This window comes from Pterocles gutturalis, unplaced genomic scaffold, assembly GCF_000699245.1.
Source record: "Pterocles gutturalis isolate BGI_N339 unplaced genomic scaffold, ASM69924v1 scaffold1626, whole genome shotgun sequence".
Classification (NCBI taxonomy): Eukaryota; Metazoa; Chordata; class Aves; order Pterocliformes; family Pteroclidae; genus Pterocles; species Pterocles gutturalis.
Window position 1 is genome coordinate 69,926 of NW_010102663.1, and position 19,274 is coordinate 89,199.

General features: G+C 38.5%; 1 protein-coding gene across 1 annotated transcript in view; it reads left to right on the forward strand.

Annotated features, from left to right (window-relative positions):
- The window catches only part of LOC104471124 (talin-2), a gene marked incomplete at its 3' end in the record, with an annotated part of 42,116 nt that overhangs the window by 7,824 nt on the left and 15,018 nt on the right, over positions 1-19,274 (forward strand). Inside the window, exons 6-15 of the mRNA XM_010086355.1 lie at positions 180-307; positions 5,524-5,587; positions 7,910-8,014; positions 9,798-9,953; positions 10,814-10,915; positions 13,084-13,160; positions 14,879-15,059; positions 16,965-17,078; positions 17,737-17,845; positions 18,538-18,746. Of these exons, the coding sequence (XP_010084657.1) occupies positions 180-307; positions 5,524-5,587; positions 7,910-8,014; positions 9,798-9,953; positions 10,814-10,915; positions 13,084-13,160; positions 14,879-15,059; positions 16,965-17,078; positions 17,737-17,845; positions 18,538-18,746 (1,245 nt within the window). The remainder of the gene's footprint in view (positions 1-179; positions 308-5,523; positions 5,588-7,909; positions 8,015-9,797; positions 9,954-10,813; positions 10,916-13,083; positions 13,161-14,878; positions 15,060-16,964; positions 17,079-17,736; positions 17,846-18,537; positions 18,747-19,274) is intronic.

Here is a 19,274-nt window from a genome sequence, read left to right on the forward strand (position 1 = left end):
ATAATCTATCCTATCCCTTTGTTTATTTTATTAGTCATAAACACATCCAGAATGGAAGAAGACATTCAGACAGAAAAGGTGTTGCTGGATTCTTGGGCCATGATTGAGCTTTCGAGGAATTTCAGAGATGTAATAGTTATTTTGGATGTCCCTGACATATCTTTGCTTACCTCCTATAGGCTCGTGACGACATTCTGAATGGTTCCCACCCTGTCTCCTTTGAGAAGGCCTGCGAGTTTGGAGGCTTTCAAGCACAGATCCAGTTTGGACCTCATGTAGAACACAAACATAAACCTGGATTTTTAGAGTAAACACTTCTAACTTCTAAATTTGGGTCACCTCAAGTGTAACTAATGTTGAGTTGTCACAGACTAAATGCATTTTAGTACTCCAAGCAGAGGTAATCAAATTCAGTGTGTTTTCTGTAGCAGTCTCCCTGTGGAAGGAGCCCTGTTGGACAAATCAGCAATGCCAACTGTTGAGGGGACCTTTGGCAGTGGCTTATTAGGCAGTGCAGGGTGCCAGCTCCCCCCAGGGTGCCAATTAAGTATGCAGCGGGATTCCCCAGCAACCTGGTAATGGGGAAGAGCTGGGATTTTTTTCTTACTTAGAAGTCTACTCCTGCCTGCCTTTGGTAATGCAATGTGTGAATTAAGCATACGTCGGTCTGTACCACAGATATTTGATTTGCTGGGAAAGTATGTGAATGGAAAGATGCTTTGTCATTTGAATAAAGTTAATGGTTCTGTGTGTAGAGGTTAAATTTTCCAAACTTTGGCTTTGATCTGTTGTTCAGATTCACCCTCTCATGGCATCGTATGAATGGAGATGTAGAATTGTGCTCTTTGTTTCAGACGTGGACAGGAGTCCTGCTTACAAGTGACCCATCCTTTAACCTTTAGTGTGATACTTACTTTACTGCTATCAGCAAGGCAAGTTTAGTTGGGCTGAAATTTAGATGTCCCATTTTCCTACTGATTTTGATTTCCTGATTGGTTTGCCTGCAGTAGAATTAACCAAGGGCTGGAGTCTGAGGAGAGGATCGTAGGAAGGTAAAAGGAAGCGATTTACCGAACAGTCCATCAAGCCTTGCCTACATATGAGGCTCATAGATACCTTAATGCAGAAAACAGTGTGTGCATATTTGGGTTCTGTCCTGTTCCACTGGCCAAGTGCTCAGTGATGACCCTCATACTTTGTGACCCTGGGTCTGGGGTTTGCTGTATCTCAGGGAATCACTTTAAAATGGTGGCTTGCTTTGGAACATGCAATGCTGTAACATTGGTTGTTTCAAACACTTCACTTCTGAAAGATTTTCTTGAAGTAACAGTTCGGTTATGCAAACGAACTACATGAACAAACATTCTTCAGTTCCAATTAATTACCAGCTTTTCTTTGGACTGTCTGTCTGCTACTGATTGGCCCATTAAACTCTCCTCATAGAGCTACTGGTGTCTCTGAGAATTATGGAGACTGAGTGTAGTAGCTTCAGCGTACACCTCGGTCTTATTCCCTAGAACAGTTGTGCAACAGTCGTTCTCCAGAATTTGTCCACTGTCTGCTTACTCTTCCCTTTTCCCTCCACTCAAGAGTATTCCTCCAGCAAACCATTAAGGTATTACCTCATGACAATTTAATGTTGTGTCATGGTAATGATTTCAAGGGTTAGGTGTTCCCAGCAATTGTTGATTTTAATTTTTAAAGCAATAATTCCCCACAAACTTCACCATCAGTTTTTGCAAACTGCTGTGCAGAGTTCAGTTGCTTAAATTTTTCTAGGTGGTGTTCTTGGTCTTTTCAGTGTGAAGATTTCTTTTTTTCTTTTCTTTTTTAACCTCCCATATAGTAACGATGTTTCAAGGTGGACTGAAACAGGTGGCTGGATGATATTTCTGCTTTGTATGCAATGCTAGATAGTTTGAAGTCCATCACAGAATAAAGTCATCACACATATAAAATCCATTATCTTTTTTTTTTTTTTATCCTAATAGAAATTAAAAGTATAAATAACTGAACCATATGTTAGAAAGAGAAGATTACTCTGGTGGAAATAATTTAGAAATGGAATTCCAGAATTTTTCCAAGCAATAATTTGTGGTTATTTTCTGCAGGGAACTTTCTCTACTATTGTTTTATTTTCATTTAAATGAGCTTTGACTGTATTAGGATCAAGCCTTGGAGATCACTAAGTATAATGCTTGCAGTTCTGGTGTGTAATCAGTTTTATAAAATTAAGGATTTCTGATTTAGAAGTAACTCTCTTTTTGCACTCTGTAGAAGAGCCTGCTCCAGAGCCATAAGGCCCTAGTAATTGTCTTCTAATTTCAAGTGTGTTTATGATGTAGTATTGTATGCATTTGGCTGTACATAGCCTTCATGACAGCCTTTTTGTGAAACCTCATGCTTTTGTTTTGTGAGTCTAAAGAAGCCAAGTACTCCTGACTCATTATGAACAATATATATAAATAGTATAGATAAATGCTGGTTTGTTTTTCTTTTTCTGAAAATGTATCTCGTGTCTTTTCAGAAAAACTTTTTAGTTTGTTTTTTTTCTTAAAAAGATTTCAGCTTTTTAAAAGTTTCATCCAACTATTTCCTACTCTTTGGTGGATGAACATTGATTCTTTTCAAGTATTACATTTGAGAGGTGTCCACTTACCACTGAAAACTGAACGTGCTATGGATTCCTTTAAGGAGAATCTGTCAGCTCATACAGATAACAGCATGTAACAGAATAGTGTTAGTATTTCATAGCATTGTTTTGAAGCAGCTTAGTTTAGTTTACCATGTCTGCAATATGTCTATATAGAGAGATCTTTTGTATCCTTTTTTGTCATTGATAAATGATTCTTGGCACAGATGAAGATTATTGCTGCATCTCATTAACACTTTGGTTGTTGCAGTTTCCTTGAAGCTCAGGCCAAAGTAAATTGTGAAAGCTCTTAAACTACCAAATGGCGAATAGTACTTCTTCATGCCCTTCCCTATACAACTGAAGTTTTGCATTACACCTACAGAAGTATGTTGTGTTTAAATTTGCTGAAAGGATATCTAATAGAGCCCTCATACTATTCATATGCAGATAGGAAAGGAGCAGCTAAAACTGCCCCGCTCTACTTTTTGTTTCCAAGCACACTTGGTGACCAGTAAGCTCAATTCTTTAATCTAGCCTGTTTTACTGTCTTGAACTGTCTTTTTCAAGAACACTGAATATACCTTTATGCTAATGAAAAACAATATGTTGGCATTCGTGTATAGTTTTTTTAAAGAACTGTAGGAACAAACTCACAGGAAATGACATTAAATAAGTACTGCTTGCTGTTAGATGTGTTTTAACTGGGTTATTTGTCCATTGTAATAATGGGTAATTAAAGGGATTAAAGAAGGCTAAATTATAATATATTCCAGGTGTTTTTTCTAACTCCATTAAACAGTCTGCTAAATAAAGTGGAACAGTTGTTTGTTGCATCATAAAGAATCTATCTGGATTAAAGGTAGCATTAAAGTAATTTTAGACTCATTACAACTAGCCTTTCACCTTTTCAGCTGAGGTGATTACTTGTCTGTTGATTGAAAAATAATGGAAGGTGATACAAGGACAAAGCAACCAATCTAACTGCCAGCTATGTGTGCAAGAGTACACCAACTGGTGCTTAGAGGACAAAGCGCAAAGTTGTTTTCTTAATTCTTGCTGCTTAAGAAGCTCTAAATAATGTTTGCTCAGCAATGTCATCTTAAAATATATATTAGTTGACAAAGTAAGTAGGTATGCTTAAAAATGTAATGGTCTTGATAGTTTATCTACATACGGATAGCTGAAAAAATTAACTCCAGTTAGTAAAAGATGACAATTGGAAGTGCATTGATAATTACTATTTTTCTATATAACTCCACTTTCAGAATGAAACTGGGCTTAATTGAGGTTTGGGGTGGGTTGTTTTAATTTTTTTTTTTAATTTGCCTTGGAAGTTAATTTAACCGAACTGGTTTGAACCTATGAAATTCTCATAAAAGCACCAGTTGTTTCAAAATAAAGGCACCAGCTTTTTAGGATAATAAGCTGTATTAAGTCCTTATCTACAAAATTAATTTGGCTCTCTAGCCTTCCCTACTCCGTGATGTGTCATGTAGATAAGTCCAGACAAGTGATTTCATTATCATTTATTAGTGAGACGTAACTACCAGAGCACTGGAAGAAAGATTAGCAAGGAGTTGTTCTTACTTTGATTTATATTGTTAGAACTTTATGGAAAGAACAAAATTAATTATCTCACTACCAAATACTATTTTTGAAGAAAGCACAAAAACCTGATGTACTCTTTTGAGTTATTTTGTTTGTTGTCTGCAATGGTAGGCTTTTGTGTTTAAAACAAAACAACCCACAAACACATCCCCCCAAAAAAAACAAAACAAAACCCCCACAGAACAGTTGAGCAAATTTTTTGCCACTCTTGTTTAAAAAAATCTATCCTTCTTGAAACCTGTAACTTTCCATGGTAGTAGGTAGTTCCAGCTTTCTGTGTTAATAGTGTTGCTTGCTTACTGAATAAATCAAAATGAGGAGGAGATTCTCCAATCATACTTTTCCTGTGATTCTTAATAGTCCAAAGCAGGGGGGATCCTTAGAAACCACTTTTTTGAATTGGAAGTTTCTTCAGGCTGAGAATGAACCGCTGAATATATGACATAGTTTCATCAGAGTTGACTGTTGATGGGAAGGTGCAATCTGGAACAGAACTGATGTTTGTTGAAGTGTGATGTTGGTATGTCTTCAAGTTGGGGTGGTGTTTGGCTGAGATGAACAGTTTATTTTATTATACAGCAAGGAGGTACAGGTGAGGTGTTCAAAGATTCTTTCTGACTAAATTCTGTCATGGAGGCTGAACTTGCCTGGCTTACTTTATATTCTGAGACCCTTAGTATCTTGAGTGCTACAGCAATTAGGACTGGTTATTTATGACTTAGTTTTTGAGATAGTGACTGGTATTAAGTGTCCACTTAAATGGCTTTACAGTTTTTCAGTAAAATATTAGTGTTCTAACATTTCTTGGAAGACACAAAGGAAGAACTCGGTCCTGCACGTCAGTAAATCCAAGTGCTACTGGGAAGTAATAGCAGTGTCTGAACTCAGACACAGAGTTGGCTCCAGCTTTGATGTCCCCTTCTTCCCCCAGATTGCAATGAGTGTATTTGGATCTAGATGTGAACCCCTCTGAGCTGCTGAGAAACATCAGGCAGTTTAAGAATGGAAAATGTCCCAGCTGTTATTTACTTTTGATGATTTTTCAAAACATGAAGAGGTATTACATGGGGATGTAACTACAGTGTTTTTTCTTAATTATGCAAAGTAGCCTCTTGCTCTCACCCTGCTTAGCCAGAGTTTTGTTTCATTGTATATGAACTTTATGCCCATTTTAGGAAGCTTGGGGGACTTTATGCCAATAAAGGAGCATGCAAAGCATCCTTCCTCAAGAAGGTGCCATTAACTATGGAATTTTTGATTTGTTTTTTTTTTTTTCCTAGCCTAAAAGAATTCCTGCCAAAAGAATATACCAAACAAAGAGGGGCTGAAAAGAGAATATTTCAGGTAATTGTGAGGCTGAAAAACCTATTGTAGTTTCACTTACTACTTTGTAAGAAAAGTATGAGCTTTCACAGGTGTATAATCTGTGTATAGTTGAATTACGTAACTAGCAGAAAATCAAGTGTAAAGAATCTGACACCTTTTGTTGTCTTTGTTCAGCAGATTTATTGTCCTGGTCCTTTTTTCTTCACTGATGGTTAAACAGTGTACTTTGTTGAAGGGGAGAGAGTGAATATTCAGTACTCTTAAGACCTTTTTCTCAGTTGTGTTGAAATGTAAGGATGTGTATTTGTACTAAAATAGAAGCACATTTAGGAAAACCAGTTTTAATTTCTTGCTTTCATTATTCAAGCCTGAGCTTCAAGTAATATGGAGTTCTGCTAGCTAATGTCTGAGTTCAGTGATGTGTCTGGGAATCACAGAGTTGTAAAAGACTGAAGCAGCTGAGTATAAAAAGTACTAATACTGTTGGAAATGGTCTCAGAATTTGAGTACTGTAGATGCACTAAATATCTGTGCCTATTGAAATACAAGTTTGGCAATACAAGTTGAAAAATTCTGAGGTTGACAGCTGAGATCAAGTCATACAGTTTCTGAAAGGGCATACTTGTGATCTGTGATCTCAAATTGGGAGGCAAGTTGAAGAGCAGGAACAGGTCGCATACTTCCCTGTGTCTGTTACACTCCCAGTCTAGGAATTCTGTAACTCAGTAAGTCTGTTCTACCTGGAGCTTGTAGTACTTCACTGTAGATGAGGATGTGTAATGCTTTTCTGTATACCTTTAGCTAGTGGCGGTGATGTTGCAGTTCAAGCAAAAAAAGATTAATTCACTTCTGAGTATCATCATCATCGTACTATTCATAGCATGTGATTTTTGCCCATGTCAAATATGATCTGAGTTTCAATCATTACATACTTCAGTGCATGGACAAGAAGTTCATTAGTAAGGGCACTGGTGCTGGCCAAAGATAGAACAGCAAGACAGAATAAGCAAGCTGTCTTTCTGAAAAAATCAGCTGTTTCCTCAAGTTATAAAATTCTTGAGTTTGGCGGGTGATTTTGGACAAATATTAGAATCATAGAATCATAAAATGTTTTGGGTTGGAAAGGACCTTAAAGATCATCAAGTTCCAACCCCCCTGCCATGGGCAAGGACACCCTCCACTAGACCAGGTTGCTCAAAGCCTCATCCAGCCTGGCCTTGACCACCTCCAGGGTTGGGGGGGTGTCTGCAGTGGCTACATGTGGGCTCCTTGCGCTTTTGGGAGCCTGGATCCTGGTGTGCTGAACTTGGCAGATATGATCAGTTTATGTCCTTGGGATGCAAAAGGGGTTTTGGAGTTGCAATTGCTCCTCCCAGTGCTCCTCTGTGGAATGGTGTCAAGATGGAAACTTAAACTGGAGTAGGAAAGGGTTTCCACTGTTCTTGGTGCTCCCCCTATTGCCATAAGTCATCATGAAAGAGGTGGCAAGCAACAGCTCAGAAGAATGTGAGGGGAAGATGGGATGAGTTGTGATAGGGAATCCCACAAGCAGTGTTTAAATAGCAGGACATTGGGATAGGATTTTCAGCAGAATGACCTGGGGTAGGAGGACAGATGCTGAGATGAAGTTTGAATAGGTAATATTGGTTGCTGTCATTACTTATAGGTAGTAAAGTTTACTAATGAGTAAATTGTTTAAATAATAAATAGAAATTGAATTACAAGACACACCTAGATGAGTATTTCAGGATTAACTATTTAGAAAAATCATTACTACTTCACCTGTAAAATTCTTGTTATGTGATGAAAAAAATGTGGATAACAGTGCAATTGGCAAAAAAAGCCCATTGGAAATACCTGAAAGAAATGAGAAATGGTCAATTAGGAGGTGTGAGGCTCTCATGAATCAGAAGTTTTGGACAGAAAGCAGGAATAAATAGTCTGTTCCTGGAAACAAAATACAGGTGCTGTGACTTTCAAATGATTTTTTAAAGTTGCGTAAAGAGGCATTAATTGTATGAAACCTAATGCTGCCAAACAGCAGCAATACCTAGAATTTTAAACTGTTTCAGAAGTCATTTAAGTGTGCTTGATGTGAGGCACAGGTAGAATGGATGATGGTGAAAGAAGTGTGTTTCATTTGTACAGGTTGTTTATGTTCTCCAGTGTGAGGAATTATGGGATACAATCTTGATAACATTTCTAGCCAGTATTTTTTCAAATATTTTAGTTGTAATGATTATTAACTAATCATCCTTAAACACATAAAAGCTACACACTTTTTTGTTTATTTCCAGAAAGCATTGTTTCTGCCTAAGTGATACTGAACTGTCATTACAGGAGCACAAAAACTGTGGTGAGATGACTGAAATAGAAGCCAAAGTGAAGTATGTGAAGCTAGCCCGTTCCCTGCGGACCTATGGAGTGTCATTTTTTCTTGTTAAGGTAATGTACATCTTGGTGACCATATTGACCATATTCTGCCAAGGGTCAAAGGTGTTCTTGTAGCCTTCTTTTTGAAATCAGCATTTGGAAAAAAGTGTGGACAGTATTTTAATTTCAGTTTAGATCCTTGTCATGCTGCTTCCAGAAATAAAGTTGTCATTATTTAGTTTCTTTGAATTGACATTTCTTCTTTTGTTTTTTTATTACCATCGAAGTACTGTCTTCAGAAAAACATTCACAAAGAACTCATAAGTTGTCCTTGTTTAAAAGTTTAATGATAGTAGGAATTGCATACTGAAAAACTACATCTAAAGAACAACTTTATCACCTGCATGATTAATTTCTCTTAGTCCTTAGAGTAAAACAGGTCGTGATCTTAAGGCTGTTGAAACAATTTGGTATGAAGATATAGATGTTCTGTTGTGAAAACAGGACTGAAGCATTAGTGCCCGAGTATTCAGTAACCACTAACATAGAATAGAAAGGAGGCTAAACCAAGGCAAATGTTTTCATTCTTAGGTTCCTGCAGTTACAGTACAGAATCTTTGTAGGTAGCTGGCCTTTTCCTAAAGTACTTAGTCGTCCACAAATTCTAGTGAGGTTAATAGGAGGTGAAAATACAATGAAAAATGTGCAGAGAATACTATTAATACAGTACCCTATGAAATAATTGTCTTGCTTCCTTTAAGGGAAAAGGTCTTGTTAGGCACCATTAATGGTGAAAGGAGTCTCAACGCTCTAGCAGCTAAGTTGTGTATTAGAAACTATACTGAAGTTGTGGTGTGTACTTTTCAGTAACTGAAATATTAAAATGAACAAGCATGCACCTTTAGAACAGGCTGCTAATTCAGTGGGGATTTGTTAACACAATGTAGCTGACCCGTATGGCAAAAGGTAAAAATGTCTTTGTATTTTGCATTAGTATCTTGCTTTATTTTGTCATAGCTTAAAGCAAACAGTAACTGAATCAAGTAAGCATGTCATGAAACTTCTGCTGGAGAGAATACTTGATCTTTTACAAAGTCTTTTCAAATGACCTACTATGTAAATAGGAACCGATTCTTTGCGGCCTGCATAAATTCAGGGGAATGGGACATGCAGATTTGTTTATATTTTGTGATGGATTTTATGTAGCCAATTGCTAGCTTGGGCCTATGCTCTGCAACCTTGGAAAACTTAAAGAGGCAGAATGTCCAACAAATAAGGAGGCATCAGCTGGCAGCCCCCTTGTGATACTTGCATGGGTTAGGATGTTCTCATGGATTGAAAATAACTAAGATTTCAAATCCAAAATACATGACCAGTTATGGCTGATCCTAATTGACAGCCCTAGTGGTCCTTCCTTTCCTTTACCTCTCCAGAAATTGTATAGAGAAATTGTGAGTACAATCTAACTTCCCAGTCCTCCTGATGCCACTGTCCCATTCAGCTTCTCTAATATGGTTTTACAGATGAAGTCTTGTGTCTAGGATGGCTTTTTTTTTTTTTTAAGTGTCTTCCAAAGATTTGTTAACACAATCCCTGAAATGCTTCTGTTTCCTGGAGAAGGGAGAAGAGGGATTGTCTTTTGAACTGCATAGCAAAGATCCAGTAAAGACCAGTGCTGCTTAATGTATTGCTTGAAAATCACTGTCTGTGACCAGACAAACTGAGCCTGGAGTTTTAAATTGTCCTCATCTGCATGTCAGTTGCTTCCCTTTGTCACTACATTCCATCACGCTTTGCTTTCCTCCTATGGCAAGCTGCATTTGAATGAAAAACAATCTTCCACACCTTGTTATAGGAAAAAATGAAAGGCAAAAACAAGCTGGTTCCTCGTTTGCTGGGTGTCACCAAAGACTCAGTGATGCGTGTGGATGAGAAGACCAAGGAAGTGTTGCAGGAATGGCCACTGACAACTGTGAAACGCTGGGCTGCCTCACCTAAAAGCTTCACTCTGGTAATCTTTTTGTGTATTCAGAAGATCTGTGGGGGAGGGAGAAGGGAAGATGAACTTATACTCAAAACAGTTTCTTTAATGTAACTTGTTCTATCTGTAGTTTTCTAGCAATAAAGTCCCTGAGTCCTAAACTAATGAATTGGCCCATATGGGTGTCTAGGGTCAAGCCGTATTTTGATGTTTCTGAACAGACTGGTTCCCCAAAAGTACTATTGCAATCTTTTCAAAAAACACTGTTTAAATCCATTCTGTGGTTAATCACTGAAACAGTTAGGAAAGCATCATTACTGACACGTGGTTAAACCCTTTTGGTGCTTGCCATTCATAAAGTGCTTTGTAACTTGCAAGGTATGAACATAAACAAAGCTAGGTGGTTCATTAATACATTTGATAATTATGATTTTTAAGAACTTAGATGAATGTGATGGTTTTTTAATTGAAAGGTTGCTCAAAGTGGTAGAGCAAGAGGCAGTGACTAGAAAATTACATTCACTTTAATCATGTGCCTCTAATTTCCAGTTGTATGGGTAATTATGCTTTAGAATAAAATTCTAAAGACTTTTCTCTGTCCCTTGGTGACTGAGTCTGATAAAGTCAGACTAAGTATCTCTTGATCCTCTGGCATTTCAATTTATCAAACGTCTGTGATTAAGCTGCAATAAAAATCATCCTTCCCTTCTACTCCTAAACCCCCTGTATAGACTGGTTTAGAATCTTGAAGCAGTTTCATTTACTGTTGGATATGATGAAATATGTATACAAAAAATTTTAAAATTTGAATTCTCACTCATATTTGATACTGTTTCTTCATTTATTACTTTCCATTTTCAAAGAGGTTTTTTTTTCCTCTTTTCCTTCAGGATTTTGGTGAATATCAGGAAAGTTATTACTCAGTACAGACCACTGAAGGAGAGCAGATCTCTCAGTTAATTGCAGGTTACATTGATATCATCCTAAAGAAGGTATAGTATCAAGATGACATGTAGTAAAAATGCAGTAAAAATCACTGTACAGCGCTGCAAAAGCTCAAATGTGTGCAAGCTGCAGTTTTCTTTCTCTCATTAAGTCAAATGTTGTATATTATGTTTTGATGTTACTTATTTTTACCTTTAAGTAATATAAGCTCTTTCTGTTTAATATAAGTGAGTGCTTCTGGAAAATATCAGGGCTGTTAACTATAGGGGTAATATGGGCCAGGCACAGCATGCCTGGGCTTTGTTTTTTCTGTCTGGAAGATGAACTGCTGGCTCTGTGTGTATCTAGAGAAGAGCTTAAAGCTTGAACTATGGATTTTAAGCCATGAACCAAAGTGGTGAATCAGGCAGGAAGAAATGATCCAGTGGAAATAACATTTAAAACTACATTAAGGACTACACAATAGTTGTCCAGCAGCCTCTTATTATATGTTATATATATTATATTATTTGATGCATTATAGACATAATGCATCAAAGCTGAGAAAGTTTTTTTGCAAAACTTAAAAAAATATTGTTATATTCCTTTAAAAATATTGTGATCAGTAAAGAAAAGAATTACATCTTGGTTGTGCAGAGAGAGGGATAAAACCTATTTTTGAAGAAGCTAGACTGTCTTGAAACTTTAATAAATCTTAAACTCCAGGTTTCTATAGAAGGTTTAGAACTTGATTCTAGCTCTTAAGTTTCAAAAGTAGCTTTACTTTCTAGTGCCAAATGAAAGCTGCCTTTCCGTCTTGATAGAATACAGATGTGTATTTCTACTCCCTTCCAGACCTTTGATTTCTTCTTTACAATCTGCTGACACAGCCAGTTTTAAAATGAATGAATTAGGAACAGGTTAAGTAATAAACACCGGTGATGCTTCATGATCTGTATGAGAACCATGCAGTTTTCTCTGTGATGCATGCCTCAAAGTATGGTTTATTGCTCTCAGTTGCCTAATGTTAATTCTTGGTGTGTTTTGGACTATTCCAACCTATTTGCTCTGATGTGGATTGGTGGCACTTTTTTTCTGCTAAAGTATTATTGATGTAACACTTCCCACCCTCAGCCCCCAACCACTCTTGTCCTGCAGTTTTAGTGATAGGTCATTAATCAGTTGACAGGGAACCCTGGACTTGAGCAACTTCTACCTTTTTTTAATCTAGATACATTTTTTTACTACACATGGATATGGAAGTAAGGCACAATCTTGACTAGAAACAGGCAGTTTCAGTGCATGAGTAAACTCAAAACTGTAGTAGTAAGAACTTCTTCAGTGAAAGTTGGAGGGAGCTGTGTATGGATATGCGTGAGGAGTTCCCGTTAAATGTACCCAAGGTCATAGTGGATGTTTCTCTATTTACACACTTTATATATATATATATATCTTTTCAGACTACAAATCACATAACAAGATGGAAAGCAGACAGTATCTTTGTACTACAGAAGCAGAAGTGAAGTGGTTTTACAAGGCACTGCCTTTATGACTTTGGTAGTTTCCTGTTGCTCCTAGTGGTTTAGACTTAATCCCTTTGTGTATATTTATGCCACTTGTACCGCTCTAAAAAACTGCCTCAAAAAATCAGATGTGCAGACTGTCCAGAAGTTTGAAGTAACTATGGTAAAATAACTTGGATACAGCATTACGTTTGTCATCTTTCCTATAGATATGTATTTCATAGTGGTAGGTAGCACTGTATAATAGCATTTCAGGATGCTCAGCTTATAGCTGAGTTTGTTAGCTGGGTCAGTCTGATGTTCGTGAGTTAGAAGAGAATGGCAAAAGGGCTGGTACATGTCCTGTCTGTGCTGGGATTTGCTGTTGTTGCATATCACTCAGTCCTCGGAATGTTGTTTTTTTCTGTGAGAAAAGACAGTATCTCAGCACTTTCTTTATACCACTTTGTTCTAAAAGGCACCAATAGGCCTTTTTTCCTTTATGCGCTTAATCTGCCAGGGCTTAGAATGTGGTCTGTTAGATGCTGAAAGGCACCTCTTCTGAGGTGGAGCTTAGATTGTTATGCACTGCCAAAAAGTGTGGTGCCTAGCACTGGACAAGACTCTGCAAATAATTTGGCTAGATTCCTGATAAATGGCAAGGAAATTGTGGAGAGAAAGCAAAAAGCAGCACATGTTGTTTAACTTTTTTTTTTTCTTTTCCCCCCCTCCAGAAACAAAGTAAAGATAGATTTGGGCTTGAAGGTGATGAGGAATCAACCATGTTGGAAGAGTCTGTTTCACCTAAGAAGTGAGTGTATACAACAGGAGGAAATGCTGTTTATTTAAGATTGACAAATTTTAACTGTGACAGCTTTTTTCAAATGAAATGGTATAGTTATTTCTATTAAAGAATAATTTCCTACAAGGTATTTCAATAGAAGGAAATACTATCCCCAGGCAATTCAGCAGGCTAGCTTCATTTGAGGATTGAGGAGCAGGTATTTGTCTTAAAATTGTTGGTTAAGGCAACCAGCAATGGTGTCAGTTTGTGGTAACTTGACCCTTGAACAAAGGAACTCAGGCTGTAAGTTAGTAAAATGCTGGTGGGGGAGTAGTGATGCAGAGCGGAAAATATCATATTAGATTTTTGATCTTCATGCAAACACCTAGGATTTACAAGGCTTTAGTTGCCTGGGTCTGCCAGGCCCATGGTTTCCAGTAAATTTGACTCCTGTCAGTTGAGTTTTACACTATGTCATGAACAGAGCTGATTTATTTCACCAAACCACTTTAGACAAACCAGTCATAGGTGATGTGGGTAAAGGTAAGGTTTTGGTAGTGGTACATCAGGCTCTACTGGGAGAGTAACTTAATATAGCAAAAAAGCAGAACTGTAGAGCTGGCTGTACTCTTGAAAAGGAATATTAAATCTTTATTTGCAGAGAAGGAATAGAAATAGGTTTGTGACATTATAAGCTCTAATGAGCCAATGAGGTCTCCTCTTGGAACTTTTAAGGATGGCAGTGTCAGCCCCGTGTATGTGAAAAGTCTGTTTGATTTATTGTTAAGCATACAGTTTATAGGAGATAGACTTGTTAGATATTTCACATGGTCTTATGTGAAATTTCAACTTTTGACAGATCACACATGTTCAGATGTGCTTTCTTTTGCCGTTGACTTTTCTAAATCACTTCCAGAATGTAGTGTTAGCTAAGTATTTTGCAGAGAAGCCCAAAACTTGTAATAGGTGAAAACAAGAGTGTTCACAATTGAAATTATTTTTTTCCCCAGCAGATTGTTGTTGTTGTTAAAGCCAGAATTCCTGTCAACGCTTGTAGCTGTTAAGGCTGGAACCATATTTAAATACAAGCAATGTATCTGGCAAAGTGGTTCATGACCATGGATGACAGTAACTTCATTATTCTTGAAAGCGTCCTGCCTCCCAGCCCATTATCTGATAGGCTTCCAGATTATTAGAAAGTACTGTGTGTGCATGTGTGTATAAAGACAGAAGAAAGAATGTTAGCTTCTATCCAAAATCTAGGGATTGCTTGCAAAAGTCATCCACAGGGTTCAGGCTTTGATTTTCTATTGATCAGCCTCTGATACAACTGAAACAAAGTAGTTGTTATGCCATAAACCTTGTTCTGGTTATGCTTGCCGTGCATCTTAGAGGGGTAAAGCCATTATATGACGTATACCAAAACTGCACGTTGCCTTCTTTCCATAGTGCCTGCTCGTTAGTGCTGTTAATATGTGATCTGCCAAAAGCCCTAGATTTTTTTCTAATGTGCTAGAAAATGGTTAGGAAAAAAGACTGTAAATTCCAGCTTCTCATATGTTGTGAAATGCAATTTAAAATTTTGAAGGAAGAATATATTTCAGGATTTGATTCACAGGAGCTAACTAATTCTCTCTGTGTTGGATTTTTCTTTTTTGTGTTTTTGGTTGGTTGGTTTTGGTTTTTTGGTTTTGGGTGTGTTTCTTTGTTTGGTGTTTTTTTGTTGGTTTTTTTTTTTTTTTTAGATCTACCATCTTGCAACAGCAGTTCAACCGAACAGGGAAGGTGGAACATGGCTCTGTGGCACTACCAGCTGTTATGCGTTCAGGGTCCAGTGGCCCAGAGACTTTCAACATTGGCATCATGCCTTCGCCCCAGCAACAAGTCACAATTGGTCAGATGCATAGAGGACATATGCCCCCACTTGTGAGGAAACTCCTTTTTTTGTATTTGAAACTTTTTTTTTTTTTTGCATTTAAAACTTGTCTGTGCTGCAAATAGTCAGAAATAGCATGTTATACTTGAGATAGCGAGTGTGGCTTCCTGGCTGTCCTACTGAACAGAAGCTTAGAGCGTACCCTGTTTAGGGTATCATGTTTTGACTTATTTCTTCACTTTTCTTAAAGCCAGCTCTTCCGGCCTTCTCTTTACTTCTAAGTAGTTAAACTAGTATTCAGGGGTCAGAAAAAAAGGCTTGAAGACTGGCAAAAGTAAGCAATTTTAAGAAAAAAGCTTACATTTAGCTTGTCACTAGCCCACCAATTTAGATTTATTTTTTTTTTAGCAGGCTTAAAGCTGATGCTGAGTTTTCTCATTTAAATTAAATGACTATCAAAAGGCCTAAACAGGCTGTAGACAATATAATCAATGGTTAAGATCATGACACGCCACCAGAACTTAGTATGGGTAGTGAATTGGCCTTGGCTGATTGCCAAATGCCCACCCAGGTGCTCTTTCACTCCTGCTCCTCAACAAGGTGTAGGGGTAGAAAATAAGATTAAAAAAGCTTTATCTCAACATAGGTTGACATAAAGACAAGGCGATTACCATTTACCTACATGGCCAAAACACTCAACTTGTGGAAAATTAATTTAATTTATTGTCAATTAAAATACAGTTGGATGGTGAGAGACAGACAAAAACTAAAACACCTTCCCACCACCCCCTTTTTTACTCGGACTGAACTTCACTCCTCCATTTCTGACTATTCTACTTCCTGCTCCCAAGTGGTCAGTTTATAACAGCCCCTCCCTGCTTCTCATTCCTCCTCACACTTTTCCCCAGCTCCGGCATGGGTCCTTCCTATGGGCTGCAGTCCTTCAGGATAAACTGGCTCCAGCATGGGTCCCCTGTGAGTGGCAGTTCCTGTTAGGACAGCCTGCTCCAGCAGCGGTTTCTGTCAGGACCTGGCTCCAGTGTGGGCTCTCCGTAGGCTGTAGTTTCTTTCAGGGAGATATCTACCTGCGGCAATGCGGGCTCCTTGGTGAGCTGCAGGGTGGATCTCTGCTCTGGCACGGCCCTCTGCACAGGCTGCAGGGAAATACCTCCTCTGCTGTCATCTCTCCTATGGGCTGCGGGGGAATTTCTGCTCTGCTGCCTGGAGCACTTCCTCCCCATTCTTCTCAGACATTGGTGTTTGTGGGGCTGTTTCTTGAACTTTTTTTCTCTTAACCACTCATTGCCATGTGGTGTTTTGCCTTTTCTTAATGATGTTTTCCCAGAGGTGCCACCAGCTTGGCTGCTGGGCTCAGCTGTGTCCTGTGGTGGGTCTGTTGGAGCTCTCTGGAACCAACTGTACCCAGCATGGGGCAGCCCCTGGCCTCCTCTCATAGAGGCTCCACCTGGAGCCAAAATCTTCCGACAGACACCCAATATAGATGGCCATCTTGCTCTGCCTAAATCTCTGCTGTTTTCTGTTATCTTATGCATATTGATGGCAAATTAGTTTTAGAATCTTCCTTGATTACATTAGTAGGCTCTTCCAGGAAATTAATAATGATATCCTAGAAGCAAATTCAGTTTTCATGTTCCTAGAATGCAAGTCAGTAAGACAGCTTGGTGTTTTTTTGTTGGACATTGTTTGATCTGAGAAGTTCGGCATTTTATAAATGTGTGCAAGTACAGAGGAATGTAAAATGGCATAGGCAGAAACAGGACTGTGAGAGGAGTGCTAGAGAGCTTTGCTTTCTCCATTGCACCAGGGAAAAGCTAGCTATCGGAAACGGCCTGTTGTGGTTGTTGGATTGTTGTCACTCAGTCTTTTCATGCATATGTAACATCTGCTTGAAGTGCCATTTGGAACATGGCACACAGCCTTGTTTTGCCTTTCAGACCTCGGCCCAGCAGGCCCTGATGGGGACTATCAATACCAGTATGCATGCTGTTCAACAGGCGCAAGCCGACCTCAGCGAAGTTGATAACCTGCCACCTCTAGGGCAGGACATGGTGAGTTTTTCTGATCCCTTACAGAAATGGGTCATAATGCCTTGGGGTGTTTACAGGTCAGATGAGTCATTGTCCCTGGATCTAACGTGGTGTTGCTGAAGCTTTTCAAATGAGATAAAAATTTTGTGCTCTCCTTAACAAATTCACGCACAGTGTTCCACCTCACTCTGATCAGTCTTCTGCGATGAGACGTAGCAGGCTTTCTTGCATAACTGTGTCTGGAATCCTGTTTCTTTCATGTGCACGTGTGCAATTAAATGCAAATTACAGGCGATGTTTATGGCGGGAATGACTGCCTCCCAGACACTTGAAAAATAAGAACACAATATGATTCTGTCATTCCTGATCCAGATCAGGGCAGGAGGACAGATCAAGATACTGTTGCTTGTCAGGGGCTGTCAGTCAAGTGTTTAGCCTTCTTGGATGCGTTTGTGCATGGCATTTACCTTAAGGCAGCTGTTGAAATGTGGTGGCAATTCTGTAGTGAATGATTCAGCAAAAGAAAATGCTTGCTTTCATATATTTCACTTTAAGGGCTTGATGGTTGCCCTGTTGTTTCATTTTAAAGACTCATGAAGGAGCAAGAGATTTACATATTATCTCCTCCTACAGAACTTTACAGCAATCCTTAATTCTTATTTCTGTTATTGCTCTCCAGGCATCAAGAGTATGGGTTCAGAACAAGGTTGATGAATCAAAACATGAAATACACTCTCAGGTTGATGCGATCACTGCAGGAACTGCATCTGTTGTTAACCTTACAGCAGGTAAATCTCAAAGGGAAGGATTTCCTTGCAGTCTCTTAGGTGTTTATCGGTCTAATTCAAGTAACATAGGGACTGAGTATGGGGCAGCTGGAGAAAGTTTGGGGTTTTTTTTCCAAAATACTCCAATAGCTAAATTAATTGACGTGTGGAACAAGCTTTCTGTCCCTCCCAACACAATTTTTGTATCTTCCATTCCTCTCACATGCTAAAGGTATGACCATTAATAAAGATAAAATGTAGCTTGCTTATTCAGCAGAGTAAGGTAGAGGGTGTTTGCAACATTACTGCAAAAAAAGCATTTTTGATCTGACAGTTGTTAGAGATTTTTTCTTTATTGACGGTGGCTTTTTCTTCAGCAAATTACAAGCTGAAGGATCTATGAGTGGTTTAAAGGGGCCAGTACCGTGTTACCTTGGATCCTGATAGCTGAAACTGTGAACTTCACAGAAAATTGCATTGAATGAGGAGAAATTCTATTACCAATTCTTGTAGAAGAAGAAATGTAGAAATGGGGAACATTATAGCAGTCTTTATTTTTTTTAAAGTGACAACGAAATTGCGTAGTAGGCATTGCGTGGCTATCTTGAAATGTTTCTGTAGTCTCTCACCAGTAGCTTGTGGTAGCTGATTTTTTTTTCCCTTTTAACCACTTAACACATTCTGATAGTGAAAAAAACACGTTTGCTCTACAGGGGACCCAGTTGACACTGATTACACTGCTGTGGGATGTGCAATTACAACCATCTCTTCCAACCTCACTGAGATGTCTAAAGGTGTGAAACTCCTTGCTGCTCTCATGGATGATGAAGTTGGAAGTGGAGAAGACCTGCTGAAAGCTGCTAGAACATTGGCCAGTGCTGTCTCAGACTTGCTGAAGGCTGTGCAACCTACTTCAGGAGAGGTGAGTAGATGGAAACTTCTCAGGTTACCTTTTTCAAGTGCATGGCTTTGGCTTTTTTGAGACGTAGCTTCTAAGCCTCACCTGCTCAGTGCCACATAATGTCCCCTGTGCAAAAACGTCTATTTCTTATTCCTTCATCTCTTTCCGTCTTTACGCCTTAAGTCTTGCAGCTTGATATTAGAATGTTCTGTGTTGTATGCAGTGGTTAACTGATTTGTGTAAGAAGTGGTTAATTTATCTGGCTACTGTATTCTCTTTTAGAAACAAATTTCAAGCAGTGCTGTGACTCAGTTTAATAGGAAATGGAGATATACTAATTCATTACTTTTTTATTTGCTATCTTTGTCTGCTTTGACATATGAAATGAGAATTTCATTCCTCCGTTGTAGTTTTCTAGAAATGAGAGTAGGAGTGAACAGGATAGCCTATCTTGATCAGTGTGTTATGAGTTGGAGTTGGCAGCCAGTTTGCCTTAGATCTCGTCTCTTCGGGTATTTATGTTTTGAAGAACTGAGGTCTTCTGATGTT